This window comes from Podarcis cretensis (assembly GCF_951804945.1).
Source record: "Podarcis cretensis genome assembly, chromosome: 10".
Lineage (NCBI taxonomy): Eukaryota > Metazoa > Chordata > Lepidosauria > Squamata > Lacertidae > Podarcis > Podarcis cretensis.
In genome coordinates, this window is record NC_137179.1 from 31,815,666 (window position 1) to 31,837,412 (window position 21,747).

General features: G+C 41.9%; 1 protein-coding gene across 1 annotated transcript; it reads right to left on the reverse strand.

Annotated features, from left to right (window-relative positions):
* Positions 1–1,197: 1,197 nt before the first annotated feature.
* On the reverse strand, positions 1,198–21,675 carry ST13 (ST13 Hsp70 interacting protein). Its single transcript, XM_079994518.1, has 12 exons — positions 21,398–21,675; positions 17,888–17,969; positions 16,120–16,192; positions 15,920–15,990; positions 14,826–14,892; positions 13,315–13,399; positions 12,249–12,359; positions 11,582–11,684; positions 8,404–8,520; positions 5,588–5,651; positions 3,499–3,611; positions 1,198–2,799 (listed from the first exon to the last, which is right to left on the reverse strand). The coding sequence occupies exons 1-12, from the start codon at positions 21,505–21,507 to the stop codon at positions 2,671–2,673; spliced, it is 1,125 nt and encodes a 374-aa protein (XP_079850644.1). The 5' UTR covers positions 21,508–21,675; the 3' UTR covers positions 1,198–2,670.
* Positions 21,676–21,747: the final 72 nt, after the last annotated feature.

Below are 21,747 nucleotides of genomic sequence, written 5' to 3' on the forward strand. Positions count from 1 at the left end.
ACTTTGCTTCAGAAATCGTGCTCCGGCGGCGCGGCAGCAGCAGGAGGTCCCATTAGCTAAAATGGTGCTTCAGGTTAAGAATAGTTTCAGGTTAAGTACGGACCTCCGGAACGAATTAAGTACTTAACCCGAGGTACCACTGTACAGCGAGGGCAGGCAGTAAAACTTTGCCCGGCAAGTCCTGTCAGGCCCGCAGGAGAGAGTGAGCACCCGCAGAAAAGAAGCCTTGGCAGGGAAAGGCAAAACCCGAGGGCGCTGCAGTTTGGCCTTTATCTATTTTAAACTTCTGCGAGATGGCCTTGGGTGTGGCTGCTCCGCCGCTTCCATTGGCACACCTACAAGTGCCACACAATACCCGATCTGCATTTGTAGGAACAAGTGGGGAAAGTTGCGCTCAAGCCTCCCATGCTTTCAGGCTTCCCATGAGCCACTTATGTGAAAACTGGACATTGGACCAGGTGGGCCTTTGGGCTCATTCAGCAGGCTCTTGTATTCTGATTTGCCTTAGATTTCCCCTCATCGACAACAGGATTCTAGACTGCTTCCAGATTGGCGAGATTGTAACTGCTGAGATAACTTAAAAGAAGCTGCAGAAGGAGAAGAATCTTTATTTGCATCAGCCACTAGCCATAGCACTAAAGGGATGACTCACGCCCTGGCCAGCACTTCTTTAATCTCCTACCTTTGGGTAGGAGATACAGACATATAGTCAGCCGCACCAACAGGTTAAAGAACAGTTTTTATCCGTGGGCTGTTGGGCTGCTGAATGTGAAAAAATAGTGGTGTAATTGACTTCCGACAAGCACACAGAGCGTGAACAAGACTGAGTGTATGGAGGGGGGGCTCGTTTGATTTCACTGCACACAGGTAGTGTGGTGACAATAAAGGATTATTATTATTAATGATTATTTTTATTATTATTACTGAAGATAGAGGTAAAAACTTAACTATAGAAAATACATTGGGGGGGGGTTACATCTTATTCTAATTGCCTCCGCTAAAAACATTGCAGTTTTTGCTGTCACCTGATCATCTTGATCTGCTAAAAGAAAAGACACCGTAGCAATGGTTGAGCAACCCAGCATGGACAATAATAGAGGGGTAATAACCCCTCCAACTTAAAACCTGGAATAGCTTCGCATGAATTTGTTTTAAGGCTTATATAAGCACCACTTATGCAATACTTAACAAAAAAGATTATTCAAAACCACTCTTTATTGTTTTTAAAGGCAACTAGAAGTATTTTCAGAACTAATTCTTAAGCAAAAATGGATTCATATTTTTTTCATTCAATGAGATTATTATTGTATGAAGAAAAAAAACTTTCTGGAGTTTATTTTTAGAAGTGAGTTCCTAAATCTGTCCAGATTTAAACAAACAGAAAGCATACATCACTTATGGGTTCAGACAAAATTACAAGAGCACAGAACAGGAAACATTCAAAAGCCCTAGAAGAGACCAAGACGTAATTATAACAAGGTTTTCAACATTAAGAGCGGGAATCAAAATTTTAGTAGAGAGAAAATAACAGATTTAATTGTATTAGTTATCAATGAACATTTCAGCAAAGTGTCCAATGAATACACATGCTGTAATTATACTGAAGATTTGCCATTCCAACAAAGGTCTTCCTTCTCTTCCTTTCAACTCAAGCTCCACAAGTATCAATGTGATAGTATGACAAACAACCCCCCACCCTATAAAAATCAGTATTTGATACTCTTAACTAGGATATATGGAAATAGGGAAGTACTCAGCTGCAAAAGATATGTAAGGTTCTGGCAAAAGATATGTAAGTTCATTAGAGCTTCCATGAAATGAGAATCCAGAACTTCACCAATCTTAAGATCTATGCTGTATATATTCATTCTGAATTATTTAAAGAATGAATACAACCAATTTGTTTTCCTCCTACAATATTAGGAAATTAAACCAAGAATAATGTTCAATAGTTACAGAAAGGCTCCTACCTTTTGATGTTATTCAGCTGACTAATGTTAATAAAAACATTTGCCCCCTACACAACTTGACAGAGACAATTAACAAGTTAATTGGCTCAACATTGATTGTATAAGTAGTCCAGCCTCAACAGCATTTGTACCAACATATTAAAAGCCTAACCCACTGCTGCAGGGATCTGATCTGTGAAGAATCTGATTGTAACTATTTAAGTCACCCTTGTGAATATATAAAAAAGAATATTAATTGTGTATTATTTCTTCCAGTTAAAATAAAAAATACTGATCCTCACTTATGTTAGAACTTAAAAATTGTTACAAGCTTTCACAAAGGAGTTCAGTTACAGGGAAACAGAAACCCAACACTATTACTTTAAAAAAACCAAGAAACCAGACGCCCCTCCGAGAATAGCCCCCCCCCCCAACACATTTTGGTACAATCTACTGGAAGATTACAATTAATAAAAATTTAAAAGAAACTGCACTACTGTTGAGTAAGACAAACTCCTGGGCAAAGGTGCTGAGAGGAGGAAATGTATTTTTTTTGAAATAAAACCTGAATACAATCAAACTGACTGCCATTTCTGAAGCACGGAGGGAGGGAGGAGGACAAGGGATTCTAGCCAGAGCACCATAATTCTCTTCTGAGAATTATAGGTACAATGGTTTGTGTTATTGCAACATCCCCCACCTCTTGCAATGGATGGGGATTTTAGGGTTGATTTCCAAATTTGGCTGATAGTTTGCCAATGAGATTCATGACTTTGGGGTTATTCTGGTACTTTGACATGTTTGCTGGGTTCTGTGCAACATCCTGGAAAGCTGCCATGACTTCTGGATCCTGTAAAACAAAAAGGGGGGAAATGGCTTGTACTGTTGTATGAAATTAAGTGGGCTTTCATATCCATGTTAAGGCCACAATACAATAAAAAATCAAGTATGATAAACCTTAGTGGTATGGGAACTAAGTGTTCTTAACTATGGATGCTGCAACGTGTCTGTGTGAGGAGCCTGGAGAGAGGCCAAGTCTGTTGCCGTGACATTAACTATATGCTAGTTGTTGTTGGCATCCATCTGTCTTGAGAGACAATGGAGTACATCTTTGGGGGTGAAGTCAAACCTCTGTGTTAGCAGCACTGAAGTGACCTCACTGGGATGCAAACCTAGGCAATGTATATGGAGGTCCTGGGCTGTCCAGATGACAAGAGCCCCTCTCAGCCTCAAGAACAATTATATAAAAATTGTAAAAAATTATATAAAAATTAATATAAAAATATATAAAAACAACTATATAAACATTGTATTCAAAGGCTGTTTAGGCACATCAAGTGATATTTCTTGCAGTTAAGATTCCTCTTGTTAAGAAGTGTCATTTGTTACCTTGAGGGCATTTTTAAAGCAGAATAAAAATGACTGAAAATAAATCAATGTTGGAATAATCAACTATTTGGGGGAAGAGAGAATAAGCACAACTCATATGAAGAATCAGGGCTCCATAAATCTCTCAGTCATCATTGTTTTACTTGTTCTATGTTCTCACCTGCATGGCTGCAAGAACTTCAGGGTCACTGAGAATTTCATTGAGACCAGGCATTCCCCCCATTCCAGGCATGCCACCAGGCATACCGCCAGGCATGCCACCAGGAAAATTACCTGAAAATGTAAAGCATAGACTTGGAGCAGGGATCAACAATCTTTCTGGATCAGAGGGCACATTTTGAGAAAGTGTCATGGATGCTAGTCACAAAATGGCTACCATAGGGTATGTGGCATAATGCAAAATGGTTATGAGGGGTGTGGCATAACAAAAAAATTAGAGTGAGTACAGTCATTGCTGCTTTCTCCCCAACCCCCTAGACAATCTCATGCTTACCATGGGAAGTCAGCTATGTCCTACTAGATCTGATTGTAGAAGGCACACTATACTGAATACCCATGCACAAACCAGTGAAGTTGCTGTCTATTAATGGGGAGCATTCCACAGTACAAGGAAAAATATACAAAGTGGTCACATCACAACCACTTTTATGCACGTGCATGCACAGAGCACCCAAATAGACCACATATACACATAAATCTCTCATACACACATATGCCACATACTCCCACTCAAACACAACTCTCTCCCTCTCTCTCTGTCCAAGTGCACCCGTTCTTCTTTCTAAGACCACACATTCGTACTTCCTGCCCTCCCACCCTTACAGACTGCACCACATACATACCTCTGCTTCCTTCTCTGTCACACATACCTCTTCTCCGTCTCCAAAGTGCATCTTAATCACACACACAGATGGAGCCCCTACGCGGGGTGAACAAGCAACAAGTGCCTGCTGCCAGTTCCACATAGCTGGTGGGCAACAAGCAAACAGGATGGGCCATCCCTGCCACTTCCTAACCCGCCGCTCAAACATCCTGCCAAACCAACCAGAATGCAAGGAAGAGCCTTTCCAGCTGAAGCAACTGCTCTGCCATTAAAAATCCTCTACAACCCGCCCCAATATCAAGGGAAACCAACCCAGCTCTCACAGGCAGCATGATGCCTGCAGGTGCCAATGAAGGCCTTTGGGGGCTCCGTGGCACCTGTGGGTACAAACCCTGCAGCAAAGCATACTCTGCTTTCACATGTGTGTTACATCCTTACATATTACCATTCTTTGGAAGCCTCCTATAGCCAGGAGACCAAGGGAACTAAAACTTTTCTTGAACAAAGGTCAAGACTTTATCCTGTGTTCCAATACCCACTCCAATACCCACTTAGTCTTCCGCGTCCAAATATGGTTGCTTTCAGCTGGAGGTTACCTGTGAAATAGTTATACTACCTCAAGGCTTTGTCTTATCACAAACAGAGGAATGTATTATCATAGCCTCTTTAGCAAATTGTATGTGAAGGATTACTGCAGCACAGCAAGTTGTACATACTCTGTATGATCTTACCAATAAAGCAAAACACAAGAGAGGAGGCTGTATGGGCAAGCAAGTCTGCAGTGTACATGATTTCTAAGATTTGCTGTTAGCAAGTTTGTTTATCTACCACCCTGGATTTGGTTCCAGGGCGGTTCATAAAATTAAAGGATTAAGAAACAATCAACCACATAAAAAACAACCAGCAGTTTAAACACAGCAAGCAGTTAAGACCGTAAAATGCCTAAAATACAAAAAGAATAAAAAGAGGTTCTCTGGTCCCTAAAAGCAGTGAGGTGAGCCTTTCTGGGGATGTGCCTACAGAGGGCATGCCATGTGCTTACAGATGGTATGCCATGTCCAGAAAGGCTTTCTCTTTGGTTGCAAAGGAGTGAGAGAGTGAGAGTGAGAGAGTGAGAGCAGGATGATATGGGTGAGGCTCTTCAGGTCTCAATAACATCTCCCTCTTTACCAGCCCTCAAGTCACTTTCATGGTCTCCTAGGCCACTACAGTGAGTGTTTGTTCCTATGAGTTGTTATGTGTTCCCTTCACATACAGATATTCTCTTCCAACAGCCAAACAACTTTCCCTCTTGCTTAGAAAAACCAAACTTATATAAGTGCAACTTTTCTTTTGCCCCAGTAGCAAGTTAAACAAAATGCTATGACCCAGATCCATTAAGTTACCATCTCTCTGTTGCTATTCATGCTTTGAAATTAACACATACCTGGGAAGCCACCTGGGAAGCCACTAAACGGAGGTCCTCCTGTTTGTCGTCGAGCCTCTTCCTCCTGCAATCAATAAATCATGAGAAAACTTCACATGCTCTCCAACTAATCAAGATTAGATATAGAAAGCTGAGAAGGCTGTTACAACTGGATCCAAAGCCTACTATATAGACCCTACATGCTCTTAGGTTCTGCAATACCGCTTCACTCCAGGATAATACTGAATTTCCAGGCCCCTGGAAGAGTGAGTTTTGAAAAGAAAATAGTTGTGATATTTATTTTAATGCTCAAGTTTGTTGCTGCTCCCTCAGTGTTTCTAGCACGGGGCCTCAAATTACAGATAACTCGCATCTTACGCAGCAGGGGTTAGGTTCTTGGCCATTGCACGTATAAACAGCGCAAAGCCAGAACGACCCCTAGAAAACTGTAAAAATAAATAAATCACTGCACTCATCAGTGGGTGACAAATAAGGCTCTTAGTCTTCCTCCTCCTCTTCCTTGCTAAATGATGCTTTAGAGGATGATATGAGGACAAGGGGGGTTGCCAGATAGCCAGAAGAAGTGCTTGGCTGTGGTTCAGATCCAGGGGTGGATCGCATGGGCACAATTGCCACTATTGTCTCTTGAACTCATCAAACATTTACTTGCATGGTCTCAGTGTCTGTAATCCCACAGATGTTCTTGAGGCTGAGTTCCATGAAGGGGTCAAACTCTGCAATCAGATCATTTGTGCGCTTTATGACTTGGAAGAGTTGAGAAAATTTCTGCAGCTTCCAACTCGCTCTCCATCCTCATCCTCACATTCTAAACTTGTTCTGACCAGTTCCTCTCTAGCTATTCAGCAGTCAATACCTGTTGGCCCTCAGTTAGTTCTTCTACTTCTTCCTGGATGAGGCCAACAAAGCCATCACCACTACCTGCCTAGCCATCTGCACAATGCCCTCCACCTCAGTGACAGTGCTTGAAAATCTCTTGAAATCATGCACACATTCCTTCCACAAGTTCCACCAGCATGCACTCACTGTTTCAGGCTTGATTGCATCCACTGCCTGTTTGACATAGGTGACGCAATGGGTAACGCTGAAGGACATCCAGCATACCGTGGAGTCAAGAGATGGATCAGCATCCATTGCATTGATAATCCAGGTGATGAGCTTTGTGTGAGTAGTCTTGGAGCAGTGGATCACACCTTGATGCAGAGGCTGGATGAGGGATGTCCTATGCGGGGGGGTGGGGGGCGTCTACCTTGCTGTGTGCGAAGGAGAGTCCTTCAATGCCCAGCATTGTCCATAAGCAGCATCATTTTAAACCACAGTTGTTTCTCTCTGAGGAACTGTCTCACCTCTGGAAAGAAGCAGTTATGGAAGCAGTCTAGAAATGATGTCACCCAGGCCTTTTCATTGGATTACCAAAATACAGGAAGTAGATTCTTCTCCTTGCCTTTTGCACAGGGGGTTTGAGACCTGTACAGAAAGCATGACTTTATTAAGTGTCCAGCTGCATAGCTACAGAGCAGAACAGCTACTCTATCCTTTCCAGCTTTGAAGCCAGGGGTTTGCTTTTCAGCTTTGGCAATGCAAGTCTGCTCAGGCATTTTCTTCCAAGAAGTCCTGTCTCGTCTAAAGTGAAGACTTGCTCTGGAAGACAGGACTTGTCCAGCAGCTACTTTGATTGTGCAGGGTATTGCCTGGACATTCTTCAGGTTGAAACAGATCTTAAAGCTCTTAAGGCAACCTGAGCTGGCTTTAAATTCCTTGCTGATTCCCAACTGTAGTGGAAAGTTTACAGTGGTCACAGAGGCTGAGAGATTTGTGGCACAAGAAGCTGCCATTCATAGCAACATGTTTCTGGTTCTTGTCTTCCAGCCACAAGTTCAGTGCCTTCTTTGTCTTCACCGAAGCCATGTTTTGCACTTGGCTGGTCACCTTTGCAGCTAGGGATGCACTTACTGCCACTCTTCCATGGACGTCATTTTCATGCACCTTGATGGCATGGATGCTGTACTCATTCCGGCCATATTTGTGTGCCACAGCACACACAGACATGCCAGCTCTCAAGCACCTCAGCACAGCCAACTTCTTTTCCAGTGTGGGAACCATCCTTTACTTCTTTGGTTTCTCAGCGGCTGATGATAATGAGGATGCCTTGTGTTTTGCGGCCATTCTGCAGCTCTCTCTAACCACCTCATCCATAATCCAGTCTCCTCCAATGTCTCTCCAAGCCCCTCCACAAGTCCTTCAGAGCTCTTCCAACCACCTCTTCCAAACTCCTGTGATGTCTCTCCGACCTCCTTCAATCTCCCTCTCCAACTGCTTCTTCCACACTCCAACCTCCCCCAATGTCTCTTCAAACTTTTCCACAAGTCTCTTTGGTCTCCACCAGTCACCCACTCCAACTCTCTGCTACCTCCTCTGCCTTCTCTGCAGACTCTTCAACCACTCAAACACTTTCACAAAGACTACCGGGATTGTTTGCAGTTTTTTCCTGCTCAGCCACCCCTTTCCACCCCGTGCACCACATTTTCATGGTATTTTAAAAAAAAAATTAAAAAGAAAACTGGTAGTGTGCATAAAGCTGTGATCATGTTAAATACGTATAATAAGTGTAAGATGTGAGTTACCTGTACAAAAAATAGTTATCATTTTGAAGTTCTTTGCAACTAAATACAGACTCAGTTAAAGACAGACATTCTGAAATATAGGTTAGCATTTGAAACTGTAGAAGTGGCCCTTTTTTAGCCTATTTCCATACACATTTTTTGGATAGAGTTATGCTGGGTTATTTTCCTGTTGTACATGCTTTATTAAGCTCTCACCCTTTGAGCTCTCTCATGTTCCTCTCGAGCTTTCTTTACTCTTTCCATCCTTTCCCTGATTTCTTTTTCTTCACGCTTTCGTTCATATTTTCTTCTGTGTTCCGCAATCTTCTGAGCCTGAAGCACAGAGGGTGGGTATTGGTCATATAAATCCAGATCATCTTTAAAATACCATCTTAGCACTTTACCTACCTCAACTAGTTTTAATTGTTTTTGTACTCTGCCAATTCTTTTCTAGTACTGCAAATTAGATATTTAAGACACATACCTTCTCTTCAACAGGCAACTTAAGATTCAATATGTAGCTGGGTCCCACAGGATATGAAGTCAGTATTTCACAAGAGTGCAAAACTTGCAGCCTGAAGCTGCTGATGGTATGAGTGAACATAGTGAAAACGATTATCCAGGCTTTAAAAGTCTGGAAACCTATCTAGGAGTTTATACTACAACTCATGTGTAAAAATCTTTTGAGAGGATTGCTTCTAGTGTTCTGGCCAAGCCAAGCTAAAGGATGCAGACTGCCACTTAAAAAGTCTTAATCAATAATGGAGTGTCTTAACATTTTTCAGCCTCAGGGCCACATTGGGTTAGGATCCTCTCCTAACTCAGCACTGTGGTGGAGAGAACTGACCAACCTTCCTCTTTCTGCAGTGCTTGACCCCTTAGCAATAGGACCATGTTAACTGGTGAACAGGCACTCCTATGGATGGAGGAGATAAGTCAATTTTCCCAAGGGGTGGTAGGTCACCAGAAATGGCTTGGCAGGCCAAGGCTAGCCTGCAAATTTGCCACCCTTGATCTAGACAACATAGCATATTTAGAAGCCATAAATGCTAAAACCAATGTTCAAAATGTAAAATACCAGGGAGTATACTACACACTTGGCATACAAAACTTTAGTGATATCACATTTTGCGTCAGTGGTATCAGCTAGGCATCTCAAAACATGATGTACTGAAAAAAACATGCCTTCAGTTGTCATCAGTATTTGGCACCAAAAGCTCTTAGCATCCATAACACTGCTACTTGAAGAAGCCATTATAATATTTTTCATAGGTTTCAGGTTCCAGATGCTTATAAAGGAAGCCTTTCTGCATCTTTTATCAAAAACTTTAAAGAGACTTGCAGCAGTAGGCTCCCAACTAGGTCAAGTCTCAACTATAGCCCAGTCAGTAGAGAATGAGACTCTTAATCTCAGGGTCATGGGTTCAAGCCTGACGTTGGGCAAATGAGTCCTGCATTGAAGGGGGTTGGACTAGATGACCCTTGTGCTTCTAATTCTACAATTCTAGGATTCTAAGTCTGCCCTGGCTCAGCAGTGCTAGAAATTGGGATAGAAAAGCTAGGAGCCAGATTTTTTTTGGGGGGGGGGGGCGGCAACACTTTTTAGTTATTATTTTGATACACATGAACTAATACACAATTCACATAAGTGACACATTGTTAATATCACATTTTAACAGAAATTGTTAATACATGTTTCATTTAGTGTTTACAACAAAAATATTGGTACCACACCCCCTACTCTTTATTGTTAAACTCCTTATTAACATTTTGTCTATCCCTGACATATACTTCGAGGCTTCAAAGCATATACGTTTCACAAACCCTTGAGTATCAGCCAGGCACAAAAAATGGCACCCAGACCTTTTGAGGTGTTTGCAAATGGAGAATCTTTGGGTGTGAAATGAGCCTGGCAACCTGCTAATTTCAATCCCCGTGGTTGAGACTAGCCTATCTTACTTGGTCCTCTGTCTTGTGAAATTATACTGTTCCGGTTAGTTGCTCATATTTTTATTATCGTTCTCTGTGCTGCAGTTTCAATGAGTGGGAGGAGGAGGGAACTGCCCTAAGGCGTCTTCACAGGAGTTGGTCCTTCCCACCTAGCAACAACAGGCATTTCCTAAACATCCCCACTCCTCTTCATGTGGCAAACAATAAAGCAATAGACATGGAGACTGTAACAATGAGTATGGACAGAGCAGAGGCATTTCCTACAACTCTGAAATGCCTTCTCTTCTTTTCATCCATAAAAGCCATGGAAAAGGGGAGACATATGCCATTCTTTAGGAGTTGTCAATGAAGTAAAAAGAGTATGTGGAAGGCTTAGGCTTGTTGAATCAAATTTTCATTCTATCTGTGGGAAATAATACAGTGGAGAGAGCAGCTCCAGATACACAGTGGCAGGGAGAGGAAGCAGAAGCCAGGCTGTCACATCAAAGCTTCAGAAATGTTCAATTATACACATGATTATGAGATATCAAAATTTATGACCTACTTGATGGGTATTCCTTTTGTACAAGGTTAAGATTTATCCCTTGCCAATGTCAATCCTAAACTTACAGTAGGAAGGGAAAACATTTGGCCCTATGGACACTGCTGAACTAAGACTTCCTTCACCCCTAGCAAGAATGCCCAATGGTCAGGAAGATGGGAGTTTAGTTCAAGATCTGGAGGGCCAAAGGTCTCCACATATGATCTACAGAATGCCAGACCAGATGAAACAGTACAGTTAAATAATTATTCAAAAATATATTCTTTGAATATATAGGCCAGCTTGGCAAAAACAAGGAGTGATTCTCTAGAGACAAGGCTGAAGTTAAGAATTTTTTGAACTGTTTGTAATCACAGCTGACAGCACTCCCATGCGGCAATGCTGCAAATCAGTAAAAAAAAAAAAATGCGTTCTAGCCAATGCAATGATCTTGGATGATCCACATTTTATGCAGCAGATGTATCTACAGTTTTCCCACTGCTCCTTTCCCACAAATATTGGGAACACATGCCCATATCATACACACACATTTCCCCTTCAGATGTTATAGGAGCTTACTCACAGACATGCAGTGGACACATGGCAAACTTGTCTACTTCCAGCAATCGTCTGGAAGTTTGAGGATGGAACCACAGCATCCTTAGTTTTGAACTATGAGGCCATGCATAATTCTGACACTAGTTTCTGAAATAAGTTCTGCCTAACACCACAGAAGACAAACCATAAACAAGGCAATAAATTATTGATGTCCCAAGGTACAGCCTGAAGGCACGTGAGGCCACCATTCTGTTCAAGCTAAGGAGCTCTGGGGAATCACATATACACTGTGTTCAGTTCCACAAAAAAAAGAAAGCCAGGATAGAAAATGTAAGAAAATAAATATGTATTCCTGTTGTCACTCACTCTGGGCTGCACTTCCTTCAGCATGGCACTAGCATCTTCATCATAATCCAGTTTACAGGCTAATGCCAGGTCATGTGCAGACTCCTCCCAGTGACCCAACAGCCTGGCAATGACAAGATGCAAGACATTTTAAAATCAGATTTAACCCATGGCATAAAATGGAGGTGGGCATCCTTTAGTCCAACAACTTCTGAAGACCACAACTCCCACCATCCCTGAACACTGATCATGCTGGCTGGGGATTATGGGGGCTTTGAGTCCTAAAACATCCAGAGGGCCGCATGTTCGTCATTCTTGGGCTAAAAGAAAACCCATAGATATGCACAGCTTGAAAACCACACAGAAACTTTCCATTTCATTATTATGGTACTTGTATTTTTTCAAATCCAAACCGTCCCTTAATTTCAAGTTTTACATTGAAGAAGCAAAGGAGAATTTATAGTGGTAACAGTACAAAAATGTGCACTTCTTACCTGCCCTTCACAATAAGGTATTGGGGCAGATTGCAACAATTTACAGTTATAAAACCAGACACTCACGAGTTGAATCAATTTAATAAAAAATACCAGCTACGCAAATGGATTATGTTTAACAGCAAACCAGACTGGAAAGTTTGTATTTTCATTAATCAGAGTAGTACAATGTAAAGAGAGGTTAGTTTCTTTACCTGTGGGCTTTCCCTCGCCATTTGTAAGGCTGTGCTGAATCAGGGTTAATCTGAATGGCTCTATCACAATCTCTGATGGCAGCATTTGGCTTCTGCATTTTCACAAAGACACTGTCGACAACAAGGAAATCAAATACGTTTAAGGAACTATCAGCTGCACATTTTTGGGTACTCCGAATGGAGTCTAGAGATGCTACAAGTTACATGACAGTCATGCTGCCTAATCATATTTTTCCCCCTTCCACGTCCCCAAAAACTGCAAGCTGCTTCAGTAATTTGGATACATCCTCTTCTAACACGTATGTTGAGCTTTTAATGCTCATTTTAAAAATTTCAATAATAATGTGGTTTAATGGCTTATATATTTTTCTTTTTCTAAGATTGGTATTAATGGCATCAATCACCTATTGCTTCAGTTTTTATCTGACAGTGACTTCTATGAAGCAACATTAAGCAGAATCTCAACCTCCAACTTAATTTAGCGAAGTCCTTTAATAAATACACATACTTACTCTGTCTTACTCAAGACAAAAAATCAAAATTAGGAATATGACATCTAAATTATGTCCAAGTGTGCTAAGAAAAATAAAAATGCTTGCTTTTTCATAATGTCATTCTGTAATCTGATTTTATGTATACAGGTATGGTAAGATTAAGGACAAGGGAAAGAGAAGAGGTATATGGGAAGGAGAACATGGAACAGGGTCATTAGAAGAAAACACAGCCATGAGCACATAGCAATTTAGAAAACTGACATTTACACTTATTATTGCACAACCACAAACAGGACTTTTCAGGTGAATAACAGCATCTCAAAATGTCAAAGACTGTATGTTGGCTTGCACAGGAGCTTATCAAAATAGATTTAACAAAGAGACACAAGAGGCATAACAGTTTTTTTGCAGCCAGGTCAAGGCATATTGTCACATTTTGTACAATATGTACATTTTACTAACAATTCATTTAGCAAGAGAATTCTGGAGTTAATTAGTGTAGACTAAGCTGTGTTTGGGTATATGTAGTTTGGCATCCTCTAATACACTTGTTTTCAAATTTAAAGTCTCACCTGGCTCGTTTGGCATACAAGATAGCTAGCTGTGGATTCAACTTGATGGCTTCTGTGAACAAATCAATGGCTTTCTGAAGTTCACCTGGAAATATAAATAAGGCTTCAGTTGTACCCCCAAAGAAGACATCTACATGATATGTTGTTGTTGTTTAGTCGTTTAGTCGTGTCCGACTCTTCGTGACCCCATGGACCAGAGCACGCCAGGCACTTCTGTCTTCTACATGATATACTTGTCTTAATTAGGAGTACTGGACATATGGAATAAAGGGAATGGTACATAGTGCCATCAGTCTTGTCTCATTGGCAAGTTGCAGACATCCTCTTTTGGGACAAGGCACTCAAGTGGATTGCAGCTGTGCAACCCCAGGTATTCGTAGGGTTTTCTAGACAAATTTAACTTGGTTCCAAGTCCTGTTTTGTTGTAGAAACCGCATTGATCACCCTTTGTGATAACCAGTGCCAAGAGAAGAGGAATACAACCCTTTTGATACCCCTAGTATTCTCAGCATCTTTTGATACCGTCAACTGTGGTATCCCAATGGAATGACTATGTGAAATGTATATGGATTGCATTTAGGCAACAGAGCCCAACAACATGCGCTTCCTCCCTTGCCTCTTGGGGGGGGGGGGGGAGAAAAAAATAGTCTGTGAGAGTGAAGCAGACACACACACACACCTTGGTAGGACCTGCATGGGAGGGGAGCCTGATGAGTGAGAGGCAATTTGCCTGGCCCTCCAGTTTTTTTTACCTGCAGGTCAGTGGCCCATAACATAAAGAAGATTTCTCTTTAACCTTGCTTTAAAGGCTTTTACAGTTTGAAACACTGGTCCCTTAAGGACTACTTCTTCTCTGTCAATCTACATGGGAGCTGAGATCTTCCCATGCAGGTTGACAGAGAAGCATTTCTCAGAGTTTCACCACCATGAGCAATCAAGTGGTAGGCAATGCTTCTGACATCCTGATTACTGAATTCCTCTCCCCAGAAAGTTTGTCTAGTCTGCAGGTCCGCAAACTTTTTCAGCAGGGGGCCGGTCCACCGTCCCTCAGACCTTATGTGGGACCAGACTATATTTTGAAGGGGGAAAAAATGAACAAATTCCTATGCCCCACAAATAACCCAGAGATGCATTTTAAATAAAAGCACACATTCTACTCATGTAAAAACACGCTGATTCCCGGACCGTCCGCGGGTGGAATTATGAGGCAATTGGACCGGATCCAGTCCCCGGGCCTTAGTTTGCCTACCCATAGTCTAGTGGCTATAACATCATATTTTAGGTATCAAGACAAGATGTTTAGTCTCAAGCATTTTAAATAAAATTATTCTTTTTCTGGATAAGATGGGAAATGAAATTATTTTAAAGACAGTCATTCACTGCACTATCTGAATCGAAGTTATGGTGAATTTGGAACAACCCACCCTAAAAAATAGAAGTATACTAGATTACATATTTTGTTTACCTCTAAAAAGCTTGTCAGGCAATTAATTTTCCTTATAAGAACTCACCTTCACCTAGTGCATTAATAGCTTCCATCTTTTTTTCATTCGCCTGGTCCATCATCTCTTCCGTTACCTAAAGGAGAGAGAAACAAAGTGACTCAAATTCACACAAAGTATTTGGAAAGCATTCTTAATTCTAGAAATTTTAAAAGGTCTAGAGCAGGGGTAGGCAACCTAAGGCCCATGGACCAGATGCAGCCCAATAGCCTTCTCAATCCGGCCTGTGGACGGTCCAGGAATCATGTAAAGAGTAGATTGTATCCTTTTATTTAAAATGCATTTCTGGGTTATTTGTGGGGCCTGCCTGGTGTGTGCTTTTATTTAAAATGCATCTCTGGGTTTTTTGTGGGCATAGGAATTCGTTCATTTCCCCCCCCCCCAATATAGTCCAGCCCACCCCATGGTCTGAGGGACGGTGGATTGGCCCACGGCTGAAAAAGGTTGCTGACCCCTGGTCTAGAGTATCAATATACAACTCAACTGAATCTCAGCAGAGGGATATGTGTTTCAAAACTACTTAAAGCCAATTAGAAAAATATCTATCAACAATAAATTTCTTCTTTTTAAAAAGCCACACAGACTATGAAGGAGAGTTGAAATTGTCTTAACTTTTTATTTATTTTTCCATCCTTTAAATCAGTGACTATTTAGTTATGGTAGAACACATCTGGTGCACTGGCAGTCTGCTGGTCTGATCCAGCTCAGCAAGCTCTTCCTGCTAGCCCACTAGCTCCTTGTCTCCATTTCACAAGCAACAGGACTGCTTTATTTCTTCTGCCTGGCGTATTGCACATGTATGTGATACAAAAGTGTATGTGCAGACATGAGATGGCCAGATCCACCTTTGTTTTGGCCACAACAATCTTTCTAAGATATCAGTTATTTTTCTTAACATTAAAAGGGTAATTTGAAATCCACGTTCTGCATTGGTTTCCTATATATTAGTACAGATTGTATCATGGTGGATTTGTTTAGATAGCTCTTAAATATTGTAAAGAAATTTTCATGCTGTGCAATCCAGAAATGTTGATTGATTGATCGAAAAAGCTACATGAGGTTTTACAAAGAGAGACAGTTCCAATCTCAATTAAGCTTATTACCTCAAGACTTTCATCTCCCATTTCTTGAGGTTCATCACTGTCTGGTTCAATCACTCCTTCATTATCAATTTCTGCAAACAAAATCACCACTAATTAGAAGAATCCTAGTTATTCCTCATAAGAGGCTAAATAGGAAAAATGAAGCCAAAACATTGCATCTACAACATGGAAACCATGCAATATAGTACTGAATAACTCACCCACATCACTCTCTTCACTCTCGGGTTCTGATGGCTTTGGCTGTTCCTCGGGCTTCTTTTCTTCTGCTTTCGCCTAATGAAAAGGATATCCAATTATTGGCATGCTCATTTAAAGCTTTGCTTAGGGTGGTATTGTAGGATGTTCAGACAATTCTAGAATAAATTATTTTCAGGGACTGAATTGGAGAACTGTTGCACTGTTTTTCCAGCTGGAAAGTTTAAAATTTAAAAGTTGAATATCTCAAAAATGTAATTATGATATTTTGGTTATTTAACTTCTGCTTGCTACAAACTACTGGAAAATCCAGACTTTCTACTGTTTTACAATTCATCTGGGAAGATCTGGAAACATATATAAGTAACACTGAAACATATTGCAAGGGGCCCCATCAGAAAAGCAGCATACAGTGGTGCCCTGAAAGACAAATGCCTCGCAAGACAAAAAACCCGCTAGACGAAAGGGTTTTCCGTTTTGGAGGCGCTTCGCAAAACGAATTTCCCTATGGGCTTGCTTTGCAAGACAAAATGTCTTGCGAGATTTTCCAACTTTTCCCCCTCTTTCCCCCCCTTTTTCTAAGCCGCTAAGCCGCTTATCTGCTAAGCTGATAAGCCGCTAAAAGCCGCTAAGAGCGCTAATCCGCTAAGCTGTCAATGGGCTTGCTTCGCAAGACGAAAAAACCGCTAGACGAAGAGAATCGCGGAACGGATTGCGAGGCACCACTGTATCTGACCAATGAAGTATTTGTTAGCAGAGTCTGATTATCACCGACAGCAATCATCAGCAACACTACTGCTAGTTGTCAGGATTCAAAGAACTATGCAACTAACTACACACCCAAGGGAACTTTAGACTTCTGCTTTCCAAAGAGCAGAAGCCTTTGCCACATGACAAACCACTTCGGAAGGCATAAAGACTTTTAAAAAGCCGACAAACATAATGGGGTGACTTCCTGTTCGGGGGATAGTGGAGGGAGGAGAAAATGTATCATCTCTAGCTACCTCCCAAAAAAGTAATGTGTATGACGTGTACAAGCTCTCCTGCTCTTACCCTTTCCTCCACGTTGGCTGACCCACGACTAGGGCTGGGCGATATCTGGTTTTCAACATCATAATATATAAACAGCTAAATATCGTGATATACTGATTTATCACAGTGTCTGAAATGTATCTCAGCTGCTGACAGAGATTTATATAGTGCTTTTGTCCATAAATTGTTCAATTTATCTTCTTCAATGTTCATATCCCTGTTTAATTCCCAGATTTTGTTGCGGGTAAAATTGGTTCTCAACAAGGGTTTCGTATAAAAGGGAAATTAATCATTATACTATATCTTACCAAATGATTTTCTGCATAGGCTAATGGCCCTTTATGTACTCAAAAAATGATTATCATGGAATCAACAAAGGATGTAGTATCCAACATGCATCTTTAGGTATGCACAAAGAAAGCCTGAGTAATTACTAATGATCTTGTTGACACATGAAGGAGAGACACACACTTGTGTCCAGGGCAGATGTCTATCAGCTCCATCTGGTAAGCCAGCCTAGACCCTACCTGCCTGCATTATGTCTTGCCAGAGCGGTACATGCTCTGGTTATCTCCCACTTGGACTACAGACAACTCCCCATTTGTGATTTATAAGACAGCATCCATACTACTGCACAAAGTTGAGATGCAGGTCATTTTTTTTAGATCAAATTGCACCCTACATTAGGAATTGTATGTACAAACATAAAAGCCATAATCCTAACAAGCGCCTCTCTCCTACCTCATGTGTTCCTTCCGCAGCTCCTTCTGCAGATCCTTCCTGAGAAGTGTTGCATGGAGCTGGTGGTATTTTACCTCCCATACTTTTCAAAAAAAGAAAAAGATTGGTGAGATACAGAGTTTGACAACATTTGGTTTAAGATAAATGAAAAGTATAAACCACTAAGTAACAGTTAGCAATGAATATTTATTCATGACTAAAGAATAACTGAACAGAAATTCTATTACCTTAAAATTAGTCCCATTTGCTTTTCTGAATTGCTACTCAGGAATGCTTCAGCACAATTTTATGTTATTAGGGTAGAACAACTGAAACCCCTTTAAGCATAGCAATGTCAATTAACTAGCATTTGCTGCCTTCTAATCCAGGAAATTTGGAAAGAAAGAAAAAGCTGTGGAAGGTTAAGCATTTCTAGATTTAACTTGTACTTTCACATGCCGCAGTATGATTCCACAACACTAAGGAAATTACCCTTAACAAAACACTCCATTTTTACCCATACTTTCAAGTCAGAACTGTGATATGTACAAAGGTTACAAGCAATAACACTAGAAAAAATATATCTGTAAAGAGGTGGAATGTAGATTATCCCCAGCAACTTTCCTAGAGCAAGGGGTGCAGGTGCTCAGCTTGTTCTACATTGTTCTGTACCTCTGATTCCCAAAGCATGTGCTTTGCACCACAACTGATTTCCCTAAAACTGGTTGATCCAACACATGACTTGAGCCATGACAAGGAGCCTTTGAGACTTTTTCTGAGGGCCCACAACATCATCTTGGTACCCACCCCCTCCTTGCACTGCTTTCCCAAAACTGGGTAAACAAGGTGTGAGGCTTTGGGAAGGAGGTGTCAGGGCTGGGAAGGGCTCAAATTCTGGGCTCCCCCCACAGCACAACAATGCAGGGTGTGGCCTGCGGGTTCCGTGTCAAGTACTCTTGCAGCCCACTTGGTCTGAAAGGTTGGACCTCCCTGCCCTAGAATGTACAGCAAAAGGTGGTGGTGGAAATCACACTTCCTGTTTCAATAAATTAATGGTGAGCTTTCCATAAACATTTACAGTATCTGTGAAACACTTCTGAGATGCAAGGAGCATCTCTGACACACTCCTCTAGGAATAATATTAAATGTTAAATCTAACTGAAATAAAATTAACCCAGAAGAGTAACCACCAAATAAGAACTACTAATATTCTCTGGCCACCCTATTTGATTTACAGTTTCACTGCTCACTTTGTTAGGAAGACTTTACCATTCAAAAACTGATACTTTTATAACCCAATCGTTGTATGAGTTAGGCATACCTGAGTCCACTGATTACAATGCATGCAAAGCCTCCTAATGCTACAAGACTGTGTTATTAAACAACTATTTGATTCAAAATAAAAAGCATTTCACACACAAAGAGATTTCAAATGAACGAGCTCTACCACTCCAGCAGAAAACCTGAAATCTTACTACCCAATAGATAGAGCTACAGGTTACATTAGAGTAAACACAGCCATGTTTGTTTCTACACTCCTCCAAAGCATAGCTCTTTCAGCCACAACTCTTTCTACACCCCTCCCTCCACAGCATGAAATGCAAGCTTTTGCACTGTCATGGAACAATAACGTCTGCAGAAGCCAAAGCTAGACTGCTTTTCTTCACAGAATCATCAACATTATTACTTGAGGGGTTTTTCCTGGGCTATGAAACAGGACTCCATAATGGTTTTTAATTCATTTAGCTAGAATGTGGTTGGCTGCATAAATGGCGCTCTTGGCAATGTAACACTGATTGCTTTCAAGCAGGATCTGAAATCATGGAGGGGATATTAGAGAACCATCTGGAAAATTTTAACAGCCAATTTTACTATTATACAGATTTCAATAAGTAATCCAGTTAAATGTTTTTAACCATGCTTACAACAATATGAAAGCAGCTCTATCTACCTTAGTTTTACATAAATTGAATACTAAATCTAAAAACAGTTACATATTGCTATGAGTTGGTGGGGAGAAAGTAGGCTCTATGTGAGATCCTTCTAATCTAACCCCTGGATCTAGCAAGTGTTAAAATATAAGCCAGGCTAGCTTCCTGTGTTGAGGTGAAAGTCTGGGTGATGAGGCATTAAGAGAAGGGGTTCTGTGTGAGAAGGTTTGATTTCTGTTTGCATCCCCTCCATTGTAGGTTCAGGTTGCATATACGTGTAAACAAACCATATATCATAAAAACATATAAAAAAATTGTCCGGTAGCACCTTAGAGACCAACTATGTTTGTTCTTGGTATAAGCTTTTGTGTGCATGCACACTTCTTCAGATGCATGCACATGAAAGCTTACACCAAGAACAAACTTAGTTGGTCTCTAAGGTGCTACCAGACAATTTTTAAATTTTTTTTTACATGTTTCGACTGTCAGACCGACCAACACAGCTACCTACCTGAATCATATATCATAAATACACTAAAGTATCAGCTGTGCTTCACTCCAGAAGGAAACAAAACCCTGGGTAAGCTCTTGGAACCCCTGGAATCCCACCCTGCTCCAAGATTGGAGTGGCATGCAACAATATATTTGCACAATCCAAGGTGCATTGTGGCTTGTGTTACACACACTTCCACAAAAAATCGTTTGATAAATACAGTCGTTTTTTTTTTTTAAAGATGAAATAACAATCCTAAGCAACTCAGTTTCAGGCTACTCCAAAATGCATGCTTTTTTCAACAAAGAAGGAACTTCCAGGTGGAAAGAAAAGCATAGGCAAAAATGTGCTTGGCGTGTAGATTATTATGTTTGTTTCTCACTAAATGTGCTCTGGTGCAGTAACTGGGGACAATATTCCAGCATCAAAATACATATAAGACGAATAAAGAAAGTGCAACACCTGAGTAATTATCATAATGATCTGAAAGCTTTCTCTTATCCTTTCCTCAGGCACGAAACAACGTTTCCTGTGCCGCAGAAATGTTCGTACACCGATGGGATTAAAGAGCACATGTTAATTGTAACAGCCTGAAACCCTTTCCTTGCCGAGAAGGGGGGGGGGGAGGAGTGGAGTAACTGGACGCGAGAAGAACAGGTTTCCAATGACACGGCTAGGCCTTCCGTCCAGAAATCCGGCCATCCGTCCCTCAAACAGCCTCGGATTCCAGGGAAAGGACTGAAGACTCAAACCAAAGCAGGCACCTTTCGCAAGGCAAATAAATTATTCCGAAGAATTCCCCACCTTCCCAGCCCCATACAAGTCCCTGCAACTCCTACAGCTCCGCGCTTTTCAAGCCCGACCTCTCTCTTATTATCGAGGCCTGATCCACGGTTCGCCGACCACCAGACACCCCCCTCCCGCCAAAAACAAAATCCCAGCAGCAGCCCCCCCCCCCGAAGCCCTACCGCCCGAAAACTGAGCACACTTTCATCACCTGAAAACGGGGGTGAGGGGGAGAGAGAGAGGAAGAAACGGGGATACGGAGGACCCCACTCTACCCCCAACGCCGCCCCATGAGGGGCTTCCCCCCCCCTCCCGACTTACCCCTCCACCCAGTCGCGGAAGAAGCGCAGGTCGTCGCTGTGCAGGATGGCCGGGTTCTCCTTGCAGAGTTTGACGAAGGCCCGCAGCTCGCTCACCTTCCGCAGGTCCATGGCTCGCCCGCTTCCCTCCCGCGCGTCCCCCTCGCTGCTGCTACTGCGGTGGTTGCCGCCGCTTGAGCTTCCCTCCAAGCGGAGTAACGAAAGTTCCCAGCCTCCCTCTTCCCTCCCCTCCCGCTCGCTCGGGGGCCCCGCTGCCTGTCACGCGCAATTCAGTTCAGCGCCACGCGCACGCGCTCCCCGCCCCTCCTGCCCCGCCCCCCTGTCAGCTTTTCGCTCGCGGCTGCCGCTCCC

What these genes read in the sequence shown, in the direction of transcription:
- ST13 (XM_079994518.1), bottom strand. Translation starts at nt 21,507, where the DNA reads ATGGACCTGCGGAAGGTGAGCGAGCTGCGGGCCTTCGTCAAACTCTGC. An exon ending in GAGTGAAGAGAGTGATGTGG is followed by an intron (nt 15,991 to 16,119) that starts GTGAGTTATTCA and finishes TTTTGTTTGCAG; the next exon opens with AAATTGATAATGAAGGAGTG. An exon ending in TGGGAGATGAAAGTCTTGAG is followed by an intron (nt 14,893 to 15,919) that starts GTAATAAGCTTA and finishes TCTCTCCTTTAG; the next exon opens with GTAACGGAAGAGATGATGGA.